Source organism: Anas acuta, chromosome 8 (assembly GCF_963932015.1).
Source record: "Anas acuta chromosome 8, bAnaAcu1.1, whole genome shotgun sequence".
NCBI classification, from domain to species: domain Eukaryota; kingdom Metazoa; phylum Chordata; class Aves; order Anseriformes; family Anatidae; genus Anas; species Anas acuta.
In genome coordinates this window covers 296721-318200 of record NC_088986.1, presented here as the reverse complement: position 1 = coordinate 318200, position 21480 = coordinate 296721, and the positions used below count along the sequence as shown (strand labels likewise).

Here is a 21480-nt window from a genome sequence, read left to right as displayed (position 1 = left end):
AGGACATTGTGCTGCATGTAATAAGTTGATTCAAATCTACAGGCAGAGTGAAACTGAAACTGGGAATTTCACTCTAACTAATCTTAAGTCTCTGTGGATAATTGTATTTTCTTCATAGACAACTATGTCTTAAAAACGTTTCCTCCACCCAAAATGCTTTTCATATCTAAAGTTTAAATGTAATTCCTCTCACATTACAGCTGTTTACAAACTACTGTGAATATCCCATCATCAAGAAGTCTAGAAATCTTTTAGTTTTGCAGGCATAAAATGTAAATGTGCCAATTTCTAAGAAGAGACTTTAATTATTCCTGGTATTTTTCAGGGACCTTTGAGATACTCAGTCATAGAATCATACAATGGCTTGGGTTGAAAGGGACCTTAAAGATCTTCTAACTCCAGCTCCCCTGCCGTAGGCAGGGATGCCACCTACTAGATTAGGTTGGCCAAGGCCCCATCGAGCCTGACCTTGAATGCCTTGAATTGTTTTGCTTCACTCTGTCATGGATGGGGCATCCACAACTCTTGGCAACATATTCCAATGCCTCACTATCCTTAGAGTGAAGAATTTTCTCCTAATGTCTAGTCTACATCTAACCTATTTTAGTTTAAGGAAGATTATGCTAAAATTAAAGCTTCTTGGCAAAACTACAGTTGTTGCTCACAGCACCAACCTCTGTACCAAGAGAATGGAACTCTTCTCTGCACAGATTTGTTTTCAGAACATGGCTAACATTCAATACTGCCATATTCTGCAGCCAGGAGTATTACAGCACAATTACACTTTAGAGGCAGAGCTGTTTGATAATAAATGATCTTTTTATCACAGTCACAAAGAAAACCCCAAAGACTACAACTTACTAAACAGCAGTCTTGATATTCCCTATCGCTTCCACCAGAAACATGAAGGTGACATGCTTATACCACTCCATGTCTATTCCTCCAAACTCTGCTGTTGATGAAGCACTGAATACCTTCATGACAAGCTGACAGATGAAGTGATATGATGCAAATATTGTCCTTTGCTATGTGAACTCCACAGTGTTTGAAGAGGCAGCACAAAAGTCAGCTGACTTAGATGACATCCTTGAACGTAAGAGTTTGAAGGGTAAGCTTAATTATGCACGTTGCAAGGGGTACTCAGAAACTGACCAGGTTCTACAGAGCTGTGGAATGCCAGAAAGATTTAAAAAGAGGAAACAAGTGATAAATACTCTAAAAATTGGGCTGCTAAGACCCTGTGAAAAAAATGCATGTGACTCCATACCTATAGCAAGGAGATGCTCCTTCCACGTTAAGAAACCCAAAGTATCCATGTCTGCCTCCCAGCCTGGAACGCTTCTGATGTTTGTACTCACAGCAAGAGCTCAACCTGTCCACTTGCATCCCATTGAGAAAAAAGGTGAGGCTGAATGGGAAACCATGGTGCCTCTTTGAGACAAACTGGAAGGTCTCTGAAACCACAGAAATGAAAGAGTTCAAAGAAAAAGGTTATGCTTTATGGTCAGCCCACTGCATTTCTTGCATCTCATCTACATCATTGCCAGAGCATCCAGCCCTCTGAGGTTGGGTTCTTCCATTCTCAGCTGTATTAGTTGGTAAAACTCTACTCTCCTCCAAACACAACAGTCTTATCTCTTTCCAACCCATCTCTTTCCACCCCAGAAGTACCAGGATGGACACACCTGCAACAAGCTAATACATCGCCAGTTTAGCCACTTGCTGCTACAGCATGAATAGAAACCAGAGACTCTCATCTCAAAAAAAATGACTTTGCCACACATATTAGTGGCTCTGGGCCTGAAGTGATATGATCTTACTCATAGCAACACTAAGCAGCTGAAAGCTACTGTTTCTGGAGTTTTTTCAAGCTACTCTGCAAGGGCACTATTAGGCATACAAACTTTAAGAGCACTGAGGCTCCTACCCAGCTCCCTTCCAAGAGAGACTTATTTGTAGTGCCTTTAATTACAATTCATGCTATCCTTCCAAAGTAAACTGAGCACACACAAGTAGGGAGAAAGCCACACTACCCCAGCAGGTTCCCTAAGAGGTATGAGTGTAGCACAGAACAACAGGAGGACACACAAAGGACACCTTCTTGCACAGCTGGGACAAAGCTGCAATGAGTATCTTTAAATCAGATCTGTGGGCACACTGCAATGCATCCACAACGCCAGTGGACAGACTGAAGTGCAGGAATCTCTGCACCATCTTCCCATATCCAGTAAAAATGCAAATGCAGACACAGTGGGTTCTGTGAGCTGGAATGAGGGGTACAGCTCTCTTTCTCACTAGTGAACATCTCCCAGTCATTTCCTCTTCCTAATTTTCCAGAACATAGTTTGACTTTTACTGACGAGATAAACCAGTGTGAGTAACCCTTGAGATATCGATGGAGTCACATTTGTATAAAAGAGATGGAAACTGGGCTCTCGCTAGGTACTTTTCTTTCTGGAATAATAAACATGCATTGATATATCACAGCAAGACAAAAAAAGATAGCATTTATGGACAGTTTACAGCTAAAACTATTTTATTAATCATACATCTCTATATAAAATTAATCTAATCTAACAGTATTTTGATAAATCAGTTCTCTAAACTCCTTCTAACATAATTTCCAAAAGTAATTGCAACCTCAATTTCAATTACGGAACTGTAGATCCAGATTTCTCTTTGAAGGCAGATGGTGAAAAATCCTTGGATGCACATATCTTGACTGAGATCAGTTGAAATCATTTTGATATCACATCAGTATTTTAGCCAAAAAGATGTTGCCAGAATCAAAATGAACTCTTCCACTCTTTATCCTTACCTCCTTCCAAAAGCTTGCCTTTGTAGACACAAAGGTTTTCTCCTCCACAGTGCTGTTGACAGACTTTGACTTCATCTTTATAATCAGCATCATCATGAGATAAATGCACACTTTTTCCTAGAAAGATCATGGTAATAGATGCATTGCTGCGTAATGAGGGCTTAGGTAATCCTCCAGAATTCTGCAGCAGAAAATACATAAAAATGCACTTAGCTTCCAACAATAACAAAATGTGAGCACAATGATGATACACATGCCGCATAAACCTGAACCTTTCACTCTTTTAAGACAGTCCTTGAGCTGCTTAAGCTGAAACGTGCTTTGTAGCATACAGAAGGGCAAGGAAAGATTTCAGACTGAAAATCCACTGCATTGAATGGCCTGAGATTGGAGAGACCAGCTTTAATGACCCATATAGTCCGTTCCAATCCTGTGTTCCTGTAACTTCACTTCCAGGAGGCATTCCTGGCTGGAGATCTAGTGTAACAGACGAAGTTTTCATACACTCGGGGTGCTTCATAAATCCCCCTGAAGTTCTGAATGTATCAGTGAGGACGGTAATATACCTGTACTTAGAGAAGTAGAAAGAGAAAACTTACCTTTGTTAAAAGTTGCTCTAAGCCATTTGGTGTGTGTGGGGGGCGAAATCGTCTCCCTCTGGGCATCCCATTTCTTGTTGCCTTTACACTCTTGTCTCCTTTTTGTAGAGGGGGAGGTGGCACTGGCATCACATAATTGTTAATAACAGGAAGTCGATATGGGGATTTACCAGTCACATATTCCATTGAGTTCAGAAGTCTTAACTCAGTCTTCTCCCCCTGAAAAAAAATTTAACAGTCAGTGGTAGCAGATCACAGTCCCATTCCAAAATCTCCCAGTACCAAGGAACTCCTAACATAAGCCAGTTACATAATGGTTTTCTAGGACAGAATACAAATCCAAATCTCACCTGGGAGTAACTGTGTACATTTGAAGACTGTTTTGTTACTCTAAAGAGTTCTTGCTCTCTGTCCCCACTAGCGGGGCTTACTAGGACAAATGGTACAAAAAAAAAGAAAGGTTTTTGCTACTTCACAACTGTAGATGAAAATGAAAACTTTGATGAAATGAAAATGAAGACTGTGGGGAAATATTCCTGAGTTATCAGTGTTAACTGTGTGCCTGCCTTTTTCTCTACATAACAGATCTTACATTATGAAAGAGAAGTCATCATATTTTTCCTGGCTGTGACCAGGTATTAAACCATTAAAATAATGTCTTGAAAATTAAGGGTAGGATAAGAGAGTTTAGTGAAAGCTGCTAAACATTCGATAGGCATATTATCTATACTAAATATATAGTTCTGGGAACTACAGTATTTAGCAATATTACAAACCTGTCACTAAGATATATTATTTTCAGAATGAAATATGGCCTCACCCCACTAGCTAACTGCTGATCATTTTCAAGCATATGGCACTTTTGTTTAGAGCCTGAAGTCTTTGGAACAGACCCTACTACAGCACTGCTGTGAAGTGGCTGGAGTCGAAGTGGGTGTTGCATATTTCCTGGAGCTGTATGTGGTCGACAGGAAGTCTGGAAAAGGAAAAAGAAAACAGCTAGAAAATCTCAGTATTTAGTTTCCAGTGCAGAACAGTACCATACAGAAAAAAATATAGCACTGATCAAGATAATCAGAAGTGATGAGTGGAGCTCAGGTACCTTCAGCAAATTTATTTTCTAGTACCTTCTGTTTCTGAAGAGCAACACTCTTTTAGGGATCTCTAACTGAGCATCCAAAAACTGGAACTTCCAAAATAACCCTTGGCCATAAATCTAGCCTTTGTTACTGTCCATTCATGGTCTAACGTTGAAACAAACATAATGAACTCATAAAAAACGTAGCAATATGCTCTATTTTGCTGACTTGAGTACATGGACACAGAGAATTCATAATAAAATCATGTCTATTTTTGTTCAATACTCATCATTTTTCTGACTTTTATTTATTTCATCCTTCTCTTTTATTCCCTTCAGAATATCAAGTTAAAATGTTAAAATCAAAATTAAAAAAAAAGAAAAAGGTTTAACTCACTATCTTAAAAAAAGAAGACTCTTTGAATCGGTGTTGATAAGAAGGATGTCCACCACTATAATCTGCAAGTCCAGGTGCCCTCTGTATGGGATGAAGAGAAGTTCATTCAGGATTGAAAGTCTCTTTTCAGTCTGCACAAGTTATCATTATTGAAATGAAGAACCAGTTAGAACTGTACTATACATGTATATTTGGCCATTGACCTTAGACTCTGGAGTCACTGTATTTCAAGAGTATATTAACATTCCTTCTCTACATGTTAACAGAGAATAAGAGGCTTCTGAGTCAGAGCTCCAAAGCAAAGATTTCTGGAATGAATCATCATCTTATTTCATCCCTTCAATTCCTTTTTCTAAAAGACCTCCATTGTTTTCAGGATTTTACAACATGTGCAAATTTGCCTACAGTCACAGTATTTATTGACCATATTTACTGTACTGATACATACCCAACCTTGAGTGACATGGCAGATAAAAGGCAAAGATTAAAGCAGATTTATCTCAAAGCAAAATTAATTTTATGTATTGTAATGTGCCATTCCTGCAACACTGGCTTCCCCAGATTTCTCTTTTAGTGACAGAATCCTGCAAACAGGAAACCAAATACAAGTGATGCAGAATGAGACTCTAGTCTGCAACAACCAGTCTGCAGACCATCAGTGGTCTAGGCTAAGCACAGACGTCATAGGTACATGTGCACGCTTTTTGTTATGTGTGCTAATATAGCATATGAAGCACTTGATGAAACTCACCATTTGTGAATGACTAGCTGGTTCTCCAGCCACTACAGGATGCAGTCCATAATGACTTCTGGGACCAACTGGTGGATGTAGGGAGTGCACAGGGCTAGCACCTTCCACTGATCTTCTGGATCGTTCCACCTAAAAGAATGAAAATGAATGTATCCGAGGTATCAAACAGCATGTTTGAGCTTGCCTTCTGCATGTCTTTCATTGGACAGTTCAGACAATTAGCTTGACTAGACCCAATGGATGGCCTGCTAAGGAAGGAAGGAAATCATGGGAAGAAGGACAGAACAAGAGAGGGACGAGGGAAAATACTTGTTCCCTTCTCTGATCTATTTCTTTGCAGCCCTCACCAGCTGCTGATCCTCCCAAATTCTGTTCATCTGCCTTTTTTTCTGTGCATCTCCCAATTTTTAATTTGGTTGAAGGTCTCTCTTAAATTTGCTTGCCTCTGCCACTTCCTTGCCCTGACTGCTGCCCGTTCCTACCTTTTTTTTCTCAAAAGCTCCACAGTGGATTGACTATACTTCTGGAAATAGAGAGCTATGTCTCTTATCCTCATTTTCTCAGTTATCTGTCTTTCTTCTTTCCTTTTAGATTAGTTACTTAGACAATCACTGAATGTGTGAGAAAAGAATAAATTGCACTGCAAATTCCTGCCAGGTTCTTGAGTATCAATGTGGCATCACAGCAGAGAAACGGATCACGTATCCACAGGCATCTCCCTTACATCTCTCACTGAAAGAAGCAGTTTTGGTTTATGTAACAATATTATCCAAGTGCAGAGTCCCTTAACAGAATGCCTTAGTCACACTCCTTCCCTACAACAACTATGCTGCTTCCATCTTCTAGTAGCAGAAGTTCTGTAAGTAAATGAGGTCTTTGCAATTACCGGAGTTAGTGTTTTTCAAGTACATCTCTTTTCTTTTCTTGATGAATTGCTCATAAATGTATTATTTAAATTCTAAAAGACTTGACATTGTTTTTCAACTGCTCAAAGAAGCAGCTAGCTTCTTAATACATTCTTCTTAATGTATGCAGGCTCCTAGTGAAGAAATAACATGTTGAGGATATCTTAGCCAAAATGAGAAAAAATTTTCCCCTAAACATTCAGATGACTTCATGGGGACAACAACCATTGACTTCTGTGGGATTTCATGGCTTTGAAACCACAGAAACAAGCTTTACTCACATCACACCAAAGTAAGGACTTCTGAAACCTCTCTCTTCATTACTTACACGCTGTTTCTAGTAAATATCACGTGGATAGGCAAACAACTGATAACATGATCTCAGTGCTCAGCAACAATCAAATGCAGATAGTGGCTAGAATTACTAGAAGAACCACAACACTTACATTAAATTATTCATCCAGTTCTGGTTTGCCATTTCAAACCAGAAACAGTAGAACTAGAAAAGGTTAAAAAAATGGTAACAGTAATGAGAAGCCTGGAATGGCTCATGTATGAAAGATTCAATGACTGAGGCTCTTCAGCTTGGAAGACTGAGAAGGAATATGAGAAAGGTATGTAAAACCATCAATGCCTTGGAAAAGGGAAACAGTTATTAACTTTTACATACTGAGAACAATGGAGCATCAAACAGAATTATCAGAAAGCTGATAAATGAATTATTGTGCAGAAACGCAAGGACACACAAGTTGTTTTTTCATACAACTCTTAATTAAATTCCACACCTGAGAACACTGCAGAAGTAGATTCAAAAGGACTCAGAAATATGCACGGAAGTTCCTGAATTGCTGGATAGAAGAAGGAGATGTAACGTGGGGCAGGATCATCTTCTGCTTGCCTGTTTCTTGTACTTGTCCCATAAACATCAGAGACAGGACACTTGGCTCACTAAATCTCTGGTCTAACTCATTCTGGCTGTTATTTAACAAAGCCAAATTGCCATGTCCCACCAGTACTCAGTAGCACTCTAGCCTTACCTTGTTCTTCTGCAGAACCCTCTCCTTCCTCATAGAATTTTCAAGTTTCCTTTTTATTTCCAGCTGATGATGACGCTATTAATGTAAGAGAAAGACAATCTCATTAAGAGACATAACGAGATATCAATGAATACAAGAACACTTGTTTCTGTTCTGTTTATCACTTGCCTGTTCCCTGGTCATTAGCCTCATTGAATCCTATTATAAAACTGCTATTGACTCAATCCACTTGCATTATACCTGTGTATCTTAACATTGGCAAGGGTCCAACTGAGCATTTTTAAAGCTGCAGTGATTAACTCCATCCTTGATACACAGCAGGAATGTGCACAAATTTAGTACTCAGATAAGATATGCAACAATTTTTTTATTAGTTTGACTGGAAAAGTTTTCAAACAAACTAGCCCTGTGAATATCATCTTATAATCTATTTATTTTAAGTAATTTTACCCTCGTGTACGAAAAGAAATAGGTGGATTCAGGTATACTAACTAATAAAGCTGTCATCCCGTAGAATGTGTCACAGATTTATCATCTGACGGAATGAACTCCAAAGCTATCAGCTCTCAGCAATTACTGGTTCTAATCTCTCCCATGCATGCAACTTATGCTACTGTTTCCTAAAAAACTTTCCCTACATGCTTTCTTTAACCTCTTGCCCCATTTATAAGGTGACTACCAAAGTGCAGTAAGTGAGCCACTATGACAAGTGCTCCCAAGGCTGGGCAGTGTATGGCAGTGTATGGTATCCCTGTCCATAGCAGGGGGGTTAGAATTAGATGATCTTTAAGGTGCCTTCCAACCCAAACCATTCTATGATTCTGTGGTAATGACTAGAGGCCAGTGGAGACTTCACACAGGCTACATCAAGCATAAAAATTGTCCTAGATAACAGCCACTAGCTGTCAGCGGGGAAGCATCTGAAAAGGCTTACCCATTCCTAGTAAATGCATACCTCCATGTCAAGGACCTTAAGAAATATGGCCCGAGCCAGGCACTCCTGTACATATTTCTGGTGATCCCTCCTCATAGCATTTAGCCGGTATTCTTTCTCAGGTATTATTCTTCCACTCCTTGAGATCTGCCATAAACGAATAATATGTAACTAAAAAGAAGAGAAGACGGAATAAAATATATTTCTACACAGAGCATAATTTTGCAAGAGGATTACTTTCTCATCACTAGTCGTCATCTCTGCTTCTGCTGTGGTGCTGGGACTCACCGCCCCAGCACAGAACTGTAGTTTCTCTCACCCCATGGACCCTGTCAGCCGAATGAAGAGAGCAGGAGAGAAGCAGCCACATTTCCTAAAAGCTGAGGCTCAATCTTACTCTTCGTGTGCTGTCGCCTAACTCAGTGGAGGGCAATGAAATACTTGCCTTCCTACACTGTAAGGGTTGCATCTGCCTCTGCTAAACAGAGTCACACCTAGGAGTGCTTAAGTGCCAGTTCTCTCTCTTTCACAAGAAAACATGATGTTTTTTCCAAGCTGAAATGTTTGATCCTACACATACACTGCGCCGTGTCATCTATTCCTGTGATCTCTTCCTACCACTGTAAGTAAGCGCCTGTGTCCAATAATCTCTTCGTTTAATACAGAGGAGTCGTGAATTGGACAGAATCATCTCATTCATCACATGAAGAGAAACAGAAAATGAGTGCCTTGTTTGTCCACATTAACTACAGGCAACACCACTTACATCTTTCAGCCTGTCAATATCATTACACTACTATGCTACCAAGGGCAAGGAAATAGTAATATCTGGGGAGGCTATAGATGCAAGCAGAACACTTTTTATGCTTCCACAAGTCTGTGCTCCTTGGCATGAGGTTTTCCCACCATCTAACTACGGATCCCCATCAATCCTGTCAGGGACTGGGTGGTGGAAACTGAAGGGGAACCCACAGCCCAAGGCAGCACCAAACACACAACTTGCCAAAGTCTCTGCAGTTTCCCTGCTGGTACTTTTAATCACCACTTCCTACAGCTGCTATGCTGTCAGGGTACCAGAGGCATCTGCTGGCTGTGGTCTGACAACAGGGAACAAGAGGCTGAAACCTTTCCTTCCAGCATTAAGCTGGCAGCCAGGAGCACAGCAGGCCATGCAGCAGCCATGCCCCTGTGGAACCACCACCCATCACCCACCTATGTGCCAGCATCTCCATAGCCCAGGTGGCTCTTGGCCATCCCAAAATGTGCTCAATACCAGCAGTGGTATTTCCTCATCTGTACTACTGTCTTTAAAACCACTCAGCACATGGAGCTAAGCACTGAGCTCGGTATTACCTGTCTTTCTGCTGTTCTGATATCAGACTTATGCACTACAGCCCCATCCACAGCCCTGTGATATCTTGCCGACCAACACTGGGAAATAACACAGTGGGAAATATCTGGACTGAACAAACCCGCCCTCAGTCACAGTGTGATCATATGTTTTTGACCTGGCACAGCATCATTTCATGTATTTGGCTAGCTGGTCAAATTCTTACCAACAACAACATGTACCTCTAACAAATAAACAACAGAACCTCAGTGTTTTGACTTTTCAATATTAAAATAAGCACAAATTCTTTTTTTTTTTTTTTTCCTCAAAAAAAGGAAACTTTTCAATCTCACCAGTCCTGATCTCTGAAGATGTCGTCTTATCCTGGTATTGCTGAAATACCCAGCCAGGTGTTTGTCTGTAAGGCTATTGTAGGTTGCAAGAAACCTGAAATGAAATCAGTACAGATGTCATAAAAGCCTCCTGACAGCCTACTTGTTACAGATTTTTGCTGAAGTTAAAAAAAATTACCCAATAGTTTGCTGCACAAAATGCTGTCTCAACGATTCATGTCCAGAATTTTTTCATATAAATGCCCATTGGATTATGTAAAAGTATTATCTTGTTGCCCCATGAAGAGTCATATCAGAAACAAGTGACTTCTATGCAGCGTACAGCCGCTCAGAGCTGAACAGCGTACCAGTACCAAGGCACAGGTTCCAGCAGAGCCCACACCTGAAGGCCTCTTCCAAGAACTCCCACAAGAGCTGCCCCAAATAATAACCTCTGACCTGTGGCAGGTCAGTCTCATGCCATACAGAATTTGAAGCTGGATTCCTGGCTGAGTCCAGCAGACAGAGATCCCAGCCTATGCTTCTGCAGCAGGCCCTGCTGGAGCTTCATAAGCTATTGCTAGCCACCAGGAGAGAGAGTTCCCTGAAGTCCTGCACCATTGCACTCCTTCCACTGCCCCAGCACGTGCTCTGTGCCCCCTTCCTGCCATTGCCTGCTAAATGGTGCCAGAAAGGGCAGCCAGAGTTTCTGCCAGTTTTTGCAAAGCACTGCTTAATAACTTGGTTATTTCAAGTTATTGGAATTGGTTTGGGAGGCACCTCCAGAAGCCTAGTCCAGTTCCTTTGTGCAGATGAAGTCTGATGTAATATGCTTGAGCATATCAGTCCTCAATGCCAGTTCTCAGCCATTAATATCTGGTATGAATTACAAAAATGCAATTCTCAGTCTACTTATGTTAGCAGAAACTGCTAACACATACTTAAGACATGACACTTTCTGTAATATTTTCATTAGTCTGAAAGTCGGTATACACATTATTATATTGGGTGTAAATCTTCACTCTGATTATGACTACTTATTTGTGTTTTCAGCCAAAGCCATGTTTCTACCTGTTTTTATGGCACTTTCCTGTTCCTTATTGTTCCCACCATCACAGGGATAGCGTATCAAATTCATCAGTTGGAACACCTACACAGATAACTAACTGGTTTCAATTCTGGCTATAAAAATGTAAGCTTAAATCTTCGCCCTCCTTTGAAAGATTTTCTCAGTTGGGATTCAGCTACATGTCTGATAAAATGTTGCCTGGCCAACAACTAATTTGTTAATGAATAGAACAGTCAATTTCCTCCATTTCACTCTTACACCAACAGAACTCACAAGCCACACAAGAAAACCCATCCATGACAGCAAGATTAGGAATTGTCCTGCCTACTTCAGGGACCGTTCTTTCAAACACAGCAGTTACTCTAGACTATTTAAACAAACATCCAAGAATGCTTGTCCCACAAATATATTTGTAAATTCAATTGCACAAAGACTGTTCAGGGCAAGAGTCATGACTTTTGTGATATTTATAGGCTACAAAGCATATGTTACTCTAGTACACTTTTTTTCTGGATGTTACCATATCGTAGCAGTTTGTCTGAAAACACAGCTAGCATTGATGAGAATACTTTTCCCCTCTAAAAACAGCTACTTCATTTTACCAAAAATCATTGGGTCTACTCTATGGGACTGATTTGCTCAAGTTAAATTTAAAAAACAAACAAACAAACAAACAAACAAACAAACAAACAAAAAACTACTCTGCAGGAAACCAAAGAGTTTGTATAGAAGGCCAGCAAGCGCAGACATCTCTTACACCGTTCTGTCTGCATGAATGACAGTCCCGATACACCCACCAAGCTGCTATCCATTTACCACCTTTTTGCAGAGGCTGCTGAAAGGATGAAAAAGAGTACTCATCAAAGCTGGGATTTCAGAAGATGGTTGAGAGGTGAAGGACAGTGCCTCTCTTTCAAGAATCCAGCCTCACCTAGTTTAGAAATCAGACACTGAAAAAAACACCATCTACTTCAGTATTAACTTATGCAGGTCAAAGCTAAAGACACAGATCTAGATGTATTTTACCATAAAGTGCTCTCTGGATATTAAAGAGACTGGTCATCTTGTGCTGCAATCGCTCTCAAATGTCACTCAGTTTAACAGACTTCTGGGGCTGTGCTGTTTTAGTGGACAGACTGGTTGTGCTAGACTTCTGCTAATCTTTTCCTATTTAATGATCTCAGATTTAAGGTACATGGCTTCTTCTGTATCCAGAGCAATATAAAAGGGACCAAAATTAAATGCAAGAACCTCTTCAGTTTTTTCCAGCTCTCAGTTCCATATACTGAATATTCTCTTTAATGTATGCATGTAACAATTTGAAGTGAACAAACTGCAACTCTCTTATATTTATTGGTGAAAAACTGTAAAACCAATAAACATGGATAACCAGACAATGTAGACCAAAGCCCTCCCTTGCTGTACCCAAGATACGCCACACATCTCTGGAAAGCGAACAGAGCTCAGTCATTGCAGCTACCAAAGGTCAGTTCTTCCAAAAATTGAACCTAAAACAGGAGGGTTGAACACAAAACTGAAGCATCCATAATCTATTTTTATATAGTTCTTAGCATAATTTTACCTTATTTCAACCCCTGGGAAGCCGGACAAATAGCAGTGTGACAGTAGCCTTAATTAGGCTTAATTTTTTAATGTTCTATATCCATTCACATCTGTAAAATGTATACAATCGGATACATATTGCATAATATATTCATAGTGACCTTTCATCTGTGTAGGCAGAATATGTTTTAACTAACACAGTAAGAGAGCTCTTCTTCCCTTTGGCTTTAAATTTAAATACCACTATACCTGTATTACATATCTTTCAATGGGATCATTCAAGATAAATGTCTATTGCTAGGCTGAGTTACCATGCACAAAAGTATATTCAAGGAAAGAAAGAAGACAAAAAAAAAAAAAAAGAAGAAGAGAGAGAGAGAGATGATGAATTTACTGGAATTTTATCTGGGGTTTCACAGTAATTTCACAGGTAGCCTACCAACAATAAATTGAACTTTAAACAAACAATTTAGTTTACCCTGTTATGCATATTGATTAAACACTGGTACTATAGCAACTGTTCTGCATTACTTTCTTCATCCATTGTTTGTGTTTGCATTTGAAACTGCAAGATTACATCAGTTGCACCTAAGTGTTTACTTATCGCCTAGCAATTGCATATGGAGGCAGAGGAGAAACTCAATTCCAGTCCTTTCCATTCCATTTGATTCCTTCCATCTAATATTTCATGGATCGTGGAATTAGTTAAAATGCAGTTCCCTCTGACCACAGAGATGTAGCAAATATAGTTTCACAGACATCCTTTTATACTTATTTTCTCATTTAAATTATGAACAAGTGAATTAAATTCAAAGTTCAACAGAGTATTGGGAGAAATAAGAAAATGTTTTGGGCCTGAACCAAAAGCCATGGGAACTGTTAGAATGCAACTGAATCCAGAGGGCTTTGGCAGAGCCACACTGCCAACAGAAGCCTGAACTCCCTGCCCAGATGAACAAATGCCTCCTGGCCAAGAAAACAGGGTGCCAGAGGGAGGAGCCATGCACAGCACCCCAGGCACCGACCCGCATTCAGCTTCAAACCAAATGCAGAAAGCAGGGGCTGGCCCTGCAAGCTCATGCTCACTTGGAAGGAGATCTGCCAGTTTTCCTGCTTTATTCACATGCCCAGTTCACCTTCCTCCAGAAGATTTTAGGCAGGCATAGGTGGGATTGGGTCATATTAGTACTATGCCTTGGCTTGGTCAAAATCCTTCTGGACTATCCCATTGGCATCAAAGGATCAGACTTGTGCAGTGCTCCAGAGAACGGAAGGCAGGCATACTTTCCAGTCTATGGGCTGCCAGGGTAAGACATTAACCTCTGGATGAGATCTGTGCCCTTCATTTGCACAACGTATCTTCAGCGTATCTTCAAGGCTAAACTTCAGCCACAGCTTGTGTTCCCTTGTGCCAACAGATGACCATAGCACAGACGTGTGCAGTGTGGTGAAAGGGACACATCCCAAGAGCTATTTCCTTTCAGTCTCTGCAGACTCACAAACCATGAAAATTCAGAATGCTGCCTACAAATTACAGAGTTAAACAGACAGGAAGATGATTCAGAAAGATGCAGTAGCAGAGCTGCTACAACACAGATCTGGGCTCATTATTAACTTCACAGAATAATGCAGCAGCTTTTAACTTCTGAGCAAGTTATCTGAGATATAACACTAAAGTTATCTAACTTGATATCAGTCAGAAACAAGCTCCTCAGCAAAGCAGATCGTTGGTTTCATTTATTTCTCTGATCCTGCACATACTAACAACAAAAAATAATAGAAGTTCCTGTCAAAGAAGTTATCTCCTTCAGATTTAAATATTGAAGTTATACACAAATGTCACCTCTAAATCCTCTATAACAGATGAAAGTGCAGAACTGACAAAAATGCTTGTTGGAAAAACACATAGCAAAGAAAAAGCATCAGTCTTAAACAGAATTATGCAAAATGCTTGTTACTGCTATACCTTAGTAAGCGCAAAAAGTCATTTTTCTGGATATTGCTGGAAGTCATTTTTCTCTGTCCATCTTGTTTATTCTCTTATTTAAAAAATCTGCTTTGTTATTACAATTGCAGGTATTTTTTCTGGCACAGAACCTAGACTGACTGACCTGTAGTTTCTGGAACTAGTTTTGAAGCTCTTCTCAAAATTAGTATCTCACTTGTTTCTTTGGTATCACTGCCAATGACTACATATCATCATTCATTCAGTAATTTCATATTTAAGGCTCTTCAGAATTCTTGGATATAATCAGTTTGTTTCTGATTTTTTTTAATCAATTTGTTCAAAATCCTCCCTCACTTGCATCTAAATTTGAGCTGAGTTCCCCAAATGCATGTCCAATCAAGACTGATTCAAGTTAAGAAATCTTAAATTCTTCAACAGTGTCATTTCAGACACAGAACTTTTACTACAGTCACTGAAAAACAGTAGCATCGTATTTTAACGAGAACTTTTCAATTAAGTCCACTTTTTCCATAAATGTCCTTTATCTTGCTTACTATCAGAGGCCAGAATACACTTAACATTACAATAGAGATTAATTACAGTCTTAATTTCTAAAGCAAAAAGTCAATAGTCAAAAAACATTTTGCTTCTCACATTACTAGAATTTTACAGCATGGAACCATGTAGAAAAGACCAGACCAGACCAGAACAGAACAGTTGGAAGGGACCTTCCATGATCATCAAGTCCGACTGCTGACCCCTTCACAGCTAACCAAATGTTAAAGCACATTATCCAGGGCATTGCCCAAACGCCTCTTGAACACTGACTAGCAAGGGGCATCTACTGCCGCTCTAGGAAGCCTTGTCCCAGTGTTTGACCACCCTCACAATAAAACAATTTTTCCTAATGCCCAGTCTGACCCTCCCCAGCCCAGCTTTGTGGCATTCCCGCACACCTGTCATTGGTTACCTGGAGAACTAGTAAAAATGAAAATTGTTCCAATTTACGTGCAGCTTTTATTAACCAGCCAGTTCTACTGAAAAAGAGCAAACCTCTAAAGCTCAGTTAACATGGACCTGCCAAGGCGGGGAAGAGCTGCCAAGGAGCTCTCCCATCAGGTGAGGCCAGCTACGATTCCCATCCCCAAAGTCATCTGAGCACAAAAACTTTCTGGACCCCCAAAAAGGTGGGAAACTAAGCCAGGCCACTTCCTCGCCCAGGGCGCACACTCTACCAGAAGTCATGACGTGTGGGGCACATGCTCTGTGTGGGTACCCAATGACCTCAGGAAGCCCAGGCCAGAGGGAAGCAGAGCACCCTGCGTGCCAGCCACCAGCGCGGGGCAGCAGACTCGTCCCCTCCCAGGGCTCTGCACTGCAGCAGCTTCACCTTCAGCCTCTGACACAAGCAGCACATCCGCTGCTTGCCTCTCACGCTTCAGTATCGCTTACATTTCCAGGGTGACACCTTCACAGCTCATTCAGGAAAATTAATTGCTGTCACTGGAGCCAACTCCTCCTTTTTCCCAATAACAGAAGTAATAAATTAATAAAGGCAACTGCAAATACCCAGATTAACTGGCAGAATGGTACCACAGAAACTGGAAGAGCCACAGTTTAGTTTGCTGTTTTAAAAATATATTTTGGGCTAAAGTACAATACGCATCAGACCAAAATGCACAGAGAACTCCCTTTGCAGCACAGGGAGTCCAGCCGTGTGTGACAGACCACACAAAACATAAAACGCACTACAGCTGATGACTAGGACTTCAGTAAATCAAGGAACTGCCCATTTGGAACTCTATATTCTACATGAGTTTCATTGCATTATCATTGCCACTGTTATTTTATTAACAGTATCCATTTTTTTATCAGCTCACAGTGCACCTTGCACTGTATCCAGAGCTAGTGCTGTGTATCACAATGATTTTGATGACCATTCTCAGTGTTTTGAAGGGACATCAAACAAAAAGTCACAGCAGGCCTCTTACGTTAGTTTTATGAAGCAAATGTTCAAAGTTAATAATTTACTGTGCAATGAAGTCAGTGACTGCTCACCAAATAAATAATCTAGGAAGGCATCAAACTTTAGTTATTGATTGGTAGAGGCACAGGGAGTTACAGCTCCTGTGTCGTATGTTACAACTGCAGCTTATTGCTCCAGTCAAACAACAGTCCCAGCCCTGACCTGAGAGAGGCATTCCTAACCTTTAATAAACCACTGAATCTTGCATTGTTTCTGCTGGATACATAAACAAGAAAAGCTTGTTTTGGCTTGTTTGGCTAACCGTAATGCCAACGCACAAGCTGTTAACCACAAACAGCAAGTTCAATATTGCACAAGGCAGGGGCACCTGAAACAGCACAATCTGCTTGGGAGACAAGATGGGAGACAAGATCACAAGGCCTTCCAGATACCCAACCACCATCTGCCATTCCCTCCATGCGGAAATTATTCAGCCACCATGAACTACAGCCTTCTTCCCCAAAAAAGGCTGTCAGGGTCTTTAAACATCATTAAGATCAGATTTGCCAAAGTGTTTTTTTCTGCAGAACTAGAATTCAGTATTAAATCCTGGAAGCCAGGACTTTGTGAATCCTAGCTGGGAATGGCCAAATTGTCACACGTGCAAAAAATAGATGGTACGATTTCATCACAGACATTCGGGAAACAGACTGCTGCCTTTGTTACACTCTTTGTTACATAAATGCTGGTTTTGTTTGGTGACTCCAAGCTAAGCGAAGGAAATGCAGAAACTGACTACAATGTGTTTGCATTCCTCTCTCTTTGGGCCTCTCCTCTTCCCCTCAGCCTCCACAAAAGGAGTTTCTTGCCGTGTCGGATACAGGCTGTAACACTTGTAACTAGGCCTTAGATCACAGCCCTTCTGCAAAGAAGGGAAACCGTGCACCTAAGCAAATGGGTCACTGACTGACCAACAACTGCAAAGCCTTTGGACTTTACCCCCAGGCACAGCCTGAGTTTCTACATTTATTAATGTTCTACAAATGTTCACTACTACTGCTCCTTTTATGAGAAACCATGCTAGAACTCAACTACTGAAAAAAAAAAAAAAGATGAAAAAAAAAAAACTACTCACTGAAATCAGCAGCTGACTTGAAAGTTTAATGGGACTTTGGATTCTAACAGTAATTAATCACTTTATTTCGAGCCTACAAAACCCTAATCACATGTGTAGTTTTACTCAGGTGGTAACTCAACCAAGTAAGGGGGAGGTTGTGGTTGCGCCAAATCACTCTGTATCTCTGCTCAAATATTTGCAGGACCACTTCAGCCCCAGTCGTTTGGTCTCCCACTGAGACAAGGACACACAGGTCACACCTGCCTGGGCTTTTGTTTCAAACGCTTTACACAACTTTCCCTACCCTTCTTCTGATTGACCTACTTAATGGCCAAAGCACTGAGGATTCTTTGCCCAGATACTCGGTGAGAATGTTATCATTTATTTTATGAATGCTTTGCCCCAAGAGGGATGGTCACCAAGCTCAAAGGCATCTGTAGGTCTAACAAGCAAATGAAAGTGAACTTGTTCTGCGGGTATCCAAAAGTAGCTATGCTGCACTAGAAGCAGTGACTTGCTCAGCGCTCTGCCTGAGCCTGGTGCGGGATCCTTACAAAGCTGAAGGCACACAAATGTAAAGTCCTGGTGGCCATGCCCTTCCGCACAGCCTGGCTGTGAGCTGCTCTGCTGGAAAGGCCCTGCTGGGTCCGGAGGGCACAAGCCGAGGAGGTGCCAGCTGCAGGCCCCAGCAGCGAGGGAAGCCAGCGGTACCCTGGCTGTACAGAAGGGCATGGCCAGCAGAATGAGGAAACAGTTTGTCACCGTTACGTGGCACTCACTAGACCCCACATGCACTGCTGTGTCTGGTTTTGGACATTTGGAGGCCACGGGGACATTGGGAGCTGGAGCCCTTGCCATGGGACTGAGGGAGCAAGCGCAGCCTGGAGCAGTGGCAGTTCTGGGGAGCCAGGCAGGCCCCCACTGCCATGCATGGTGGGAGGACAAGAGACAACAGATGCTGGTAGAAACAGGAGAGGTGCAGGCAGGGTCTGACGGAGAAGCTTTTCCTCATGAGGATAGTCACAGGGTGGAGAGGTCGCCCACAGTTTCTATCCTTGCGGTTTCCAGGATCAGTTTGGATAAAGTGACCTGGCTTGGTCTCACTGCGCACCAGGAACGGGACTACAAACCTCATGCGGTCTCCTCCACTGTGCATTATTTTTTGATCCTAGGATTCATTTGGCGGTTGTACTAGGCTGGCATAGCTTTACACTTTCTGCAAAGAAACTGCTTTACACCCAGCCTGTGAGGAGCATAGGGAAAACCCATGTGTTGGATGAAGTGGTTTGCTTCATCCACTTCAGCAAGCTCTCTGTAAGTCATGGCTGGGCAACTTTCACTGCTTTTGGTGTCAGATGCAGACCGCAGGTATTCCTTGACATAGCCGTGGACACAACACAATCAGCCTCAACACTGTTGTTGCCCAACAGCCGTGTTAACAACAGATGCTTTCCAGACTGCAAAAGTGCCATTTGCAGCAACCAGAGTGAAACAGTTTTCCAAGAAAAAGATTCTAAGTATTTTGTTAATAATTAATTAATCATATATTTTCTATACTGTTCTTTATAAAAGGGTTTTTCACACATACCAGCTTTTCCAACGGATTTTAAATATTCAAATCACGCTACAAATTCCAATCCTGAATACAACTAGACATGGAAAAGGCCACTAAAAGACTCCTGTTGTGCAATAAACTGTTGCATGGCCTTGAGCAAGTTACATTATGATTTCTTTATTCAGAACATTGTCCACTGAAACGGACTGTCTCAAATCCAGCCGTGGATACAGAAAGCTGCACAGGTCCTCAATCACAAATATCGAGGAGCTCACATCAGCTTGAGGAGCTCTGGAAATTCGGAACCCCCCTGAGCTGGTCAGACGAGGAGGAAGGCGCAGAGCCAGGGGCCGCCCAGGCCCCGGGATTACAGAGCTCGGCTCCACGCAGGCTGCCCGAGGTCGCTCCGAGGCATGCAGCACAGCAGCCAGACTCCTCACAAGCATCCGAACCACCGCTTTGTCTACACTGCAGCGCCAGAAAATACCTTTATGTCTTTCAGGTTGCTTGCAGTCATTGCTCTTACAAAGCTGCAAACGCACGCAATCGTTAAGAAAGCGTCGCCTCCCAATGCAGACCCTTCAGGTCAGCGGTCCCGCTGCCCGAGGCAGCCGGGGCACGAGCACGTTTGCACGGTGACTGCTGCAACAGCTCCTCACCCGGTTCCTCGTCTCCCCCGGCAAAGCAGCCCGGCCGGCTGGAGCCGAGGGGAGCCGGAGACCGCGGGGCGCGGAGGGGACGGGACTCGGGCCTCGCCGCGCCGCCGCCGGGCTCCCCGCCGAGCCCCCGGCCCCGCGCCCGCCTCCCCACTCACCCCGGCCGCGGGTCGCTCATGGTGGCGCCGGGCGGCGGCGCCCAGGGGCAGCGCTCGGGGTCCGCGCGGCGCTGCCGGGCGGGGGCCTCGCGCTGCCGCCGCGTCCGCGCCGTTGCCAGGGCACGGCCACGCGGTGACGCCGCGGGGCGGGGCGGGGCCGGGGCTCCCCGCGGGCCGGGAGCGGGCGCTGCGGCGGTCGGGGGGCGCGGCACGGCCCGGGCATCCTTCCCCTGCTTCCAGGACAAATGGCAAGCCCCGAGGCACGCACGTTGGCGAGCTCTGCGCTTGCTGGGATAAGCGAGATGTGCCCCCCCCCACCCAGTGCTGCACCTCCTCTCCTCCCGGCGAGGCACAGCCCCCGGCAGCACCCCCGTGGAAGCCTTCCGCTGTCCTCAGGCCCTCTGGGCTTCATTTGGACTCGTCTTCTGCAAAGGAAGCGACCACCAAGTACACCAACATCCCCCTGAGCTCTGTGTTTGCTGCCCTTCCGTTATGTCCCGTGAGCTGACTGCACTGCACCGTGGCGCAGGAAGACATCAGGGATACCCGCAGGGGACCCCATGACCACAAAGCAAGGGGAACGCTTTCAGTTACTGGAAAGCCATGGGAAGAGGGTTTTGGGCACAAGATTACCAAATACCAGATGCTTTTCAGAAGAACTCCATCCTCTGCTTCAGATGCTCGTGCAGCAGCAGTTTGCAGGCTGCACCCACACGTCTCCGCAGCATGAGCTGTGCACGCCGAACCCCAGCCTTCTCTTCTGCCTGTGCAAAGGCCAGCACAGAAGTGAGCCTGTGCAACCCGCTCCCAGCCCTCGCGGCAGTATCAAGCAGACTGCCACTGGGAAGCACTGCTCAGAAGCCCCAGCTGATGAAATTGGGACAAGTTGCTGTAGCACAGCCTGGCTGACAGGATTACTCTGCCTCACTCAGTTGCCTGCGATCCTCATCTTCTTGCTCCATCCTTTTTGCCCCCACCATGGGAGACAACAGTTAAAACAAGGATTTTCCATGGACCATACAGATGGGGTATGGATCACATACACCTAAAAGATTAGGCAGAAATGTGACTAATGAGGGCTCTAACAAATTTAACTGCAGCAGCTGAAGAAGTTGTCTAGCAGAGATGATTGTCCCTTCACTGCTCATTAGTGTCTCTCTGACAGTGAACACAGCCTGGAACAGCCACGAACAGCTCCCACTTGCAGACCATTATGAAAGTGGGCTTGAACTAATGCACAGTAGTCCTAATAGGAACCACTGTAACT

General features: G+C 43.0%; 1 protein-coding gene across 1 annotated transcript in view; it reads right to left on the bottom strand.

The window, feature by feature from the left end:
* Positions 1-20364, bottom strand: part of ERICH3 (glutamate rich 3) — a 33742-nt gene extending 13378 nt beyond the window's left edge. Inside the window, exons 1-10 of the mRNA XM_068691196.1 lie at positions 20214-20364; positions 10203-10296; positions 8541-8666; positions 7586-7660; positions 5644-5772; positions 4893-4973; positions 4238-4393; positions 3418-3636; positions 2819-2999; positions 1268-1454 (exon numbers count right to left, since the gene is read on the bottom strand). Of these exons, the coding sequence (XP_068547297.1) occupies positions 1268-1454; positions 2819-2999; positions 3418-3636; positions 4238-4393; positions 4893-4973; positions 5644-5772; positions 7586-7660; positions 8541-8666; positions 10203-10296; positions 20214-20233 (1268 nt within the window). The 5' untranslated portion in view covers positions 20234-20364. The remainder of the gene's footprint in view (positions 1-1267; positions 1455-2818; positions 3000-3417; positions 3637-4237; positions 4394-4892; positions 4974-5643; positions 5773-7585; positions 7661-8540; positions 8667-10202; positions 10297-20213) is intronic.
* Between the last annotated feature and the right edge of the window lie 1116 nt (positions 20365-21480).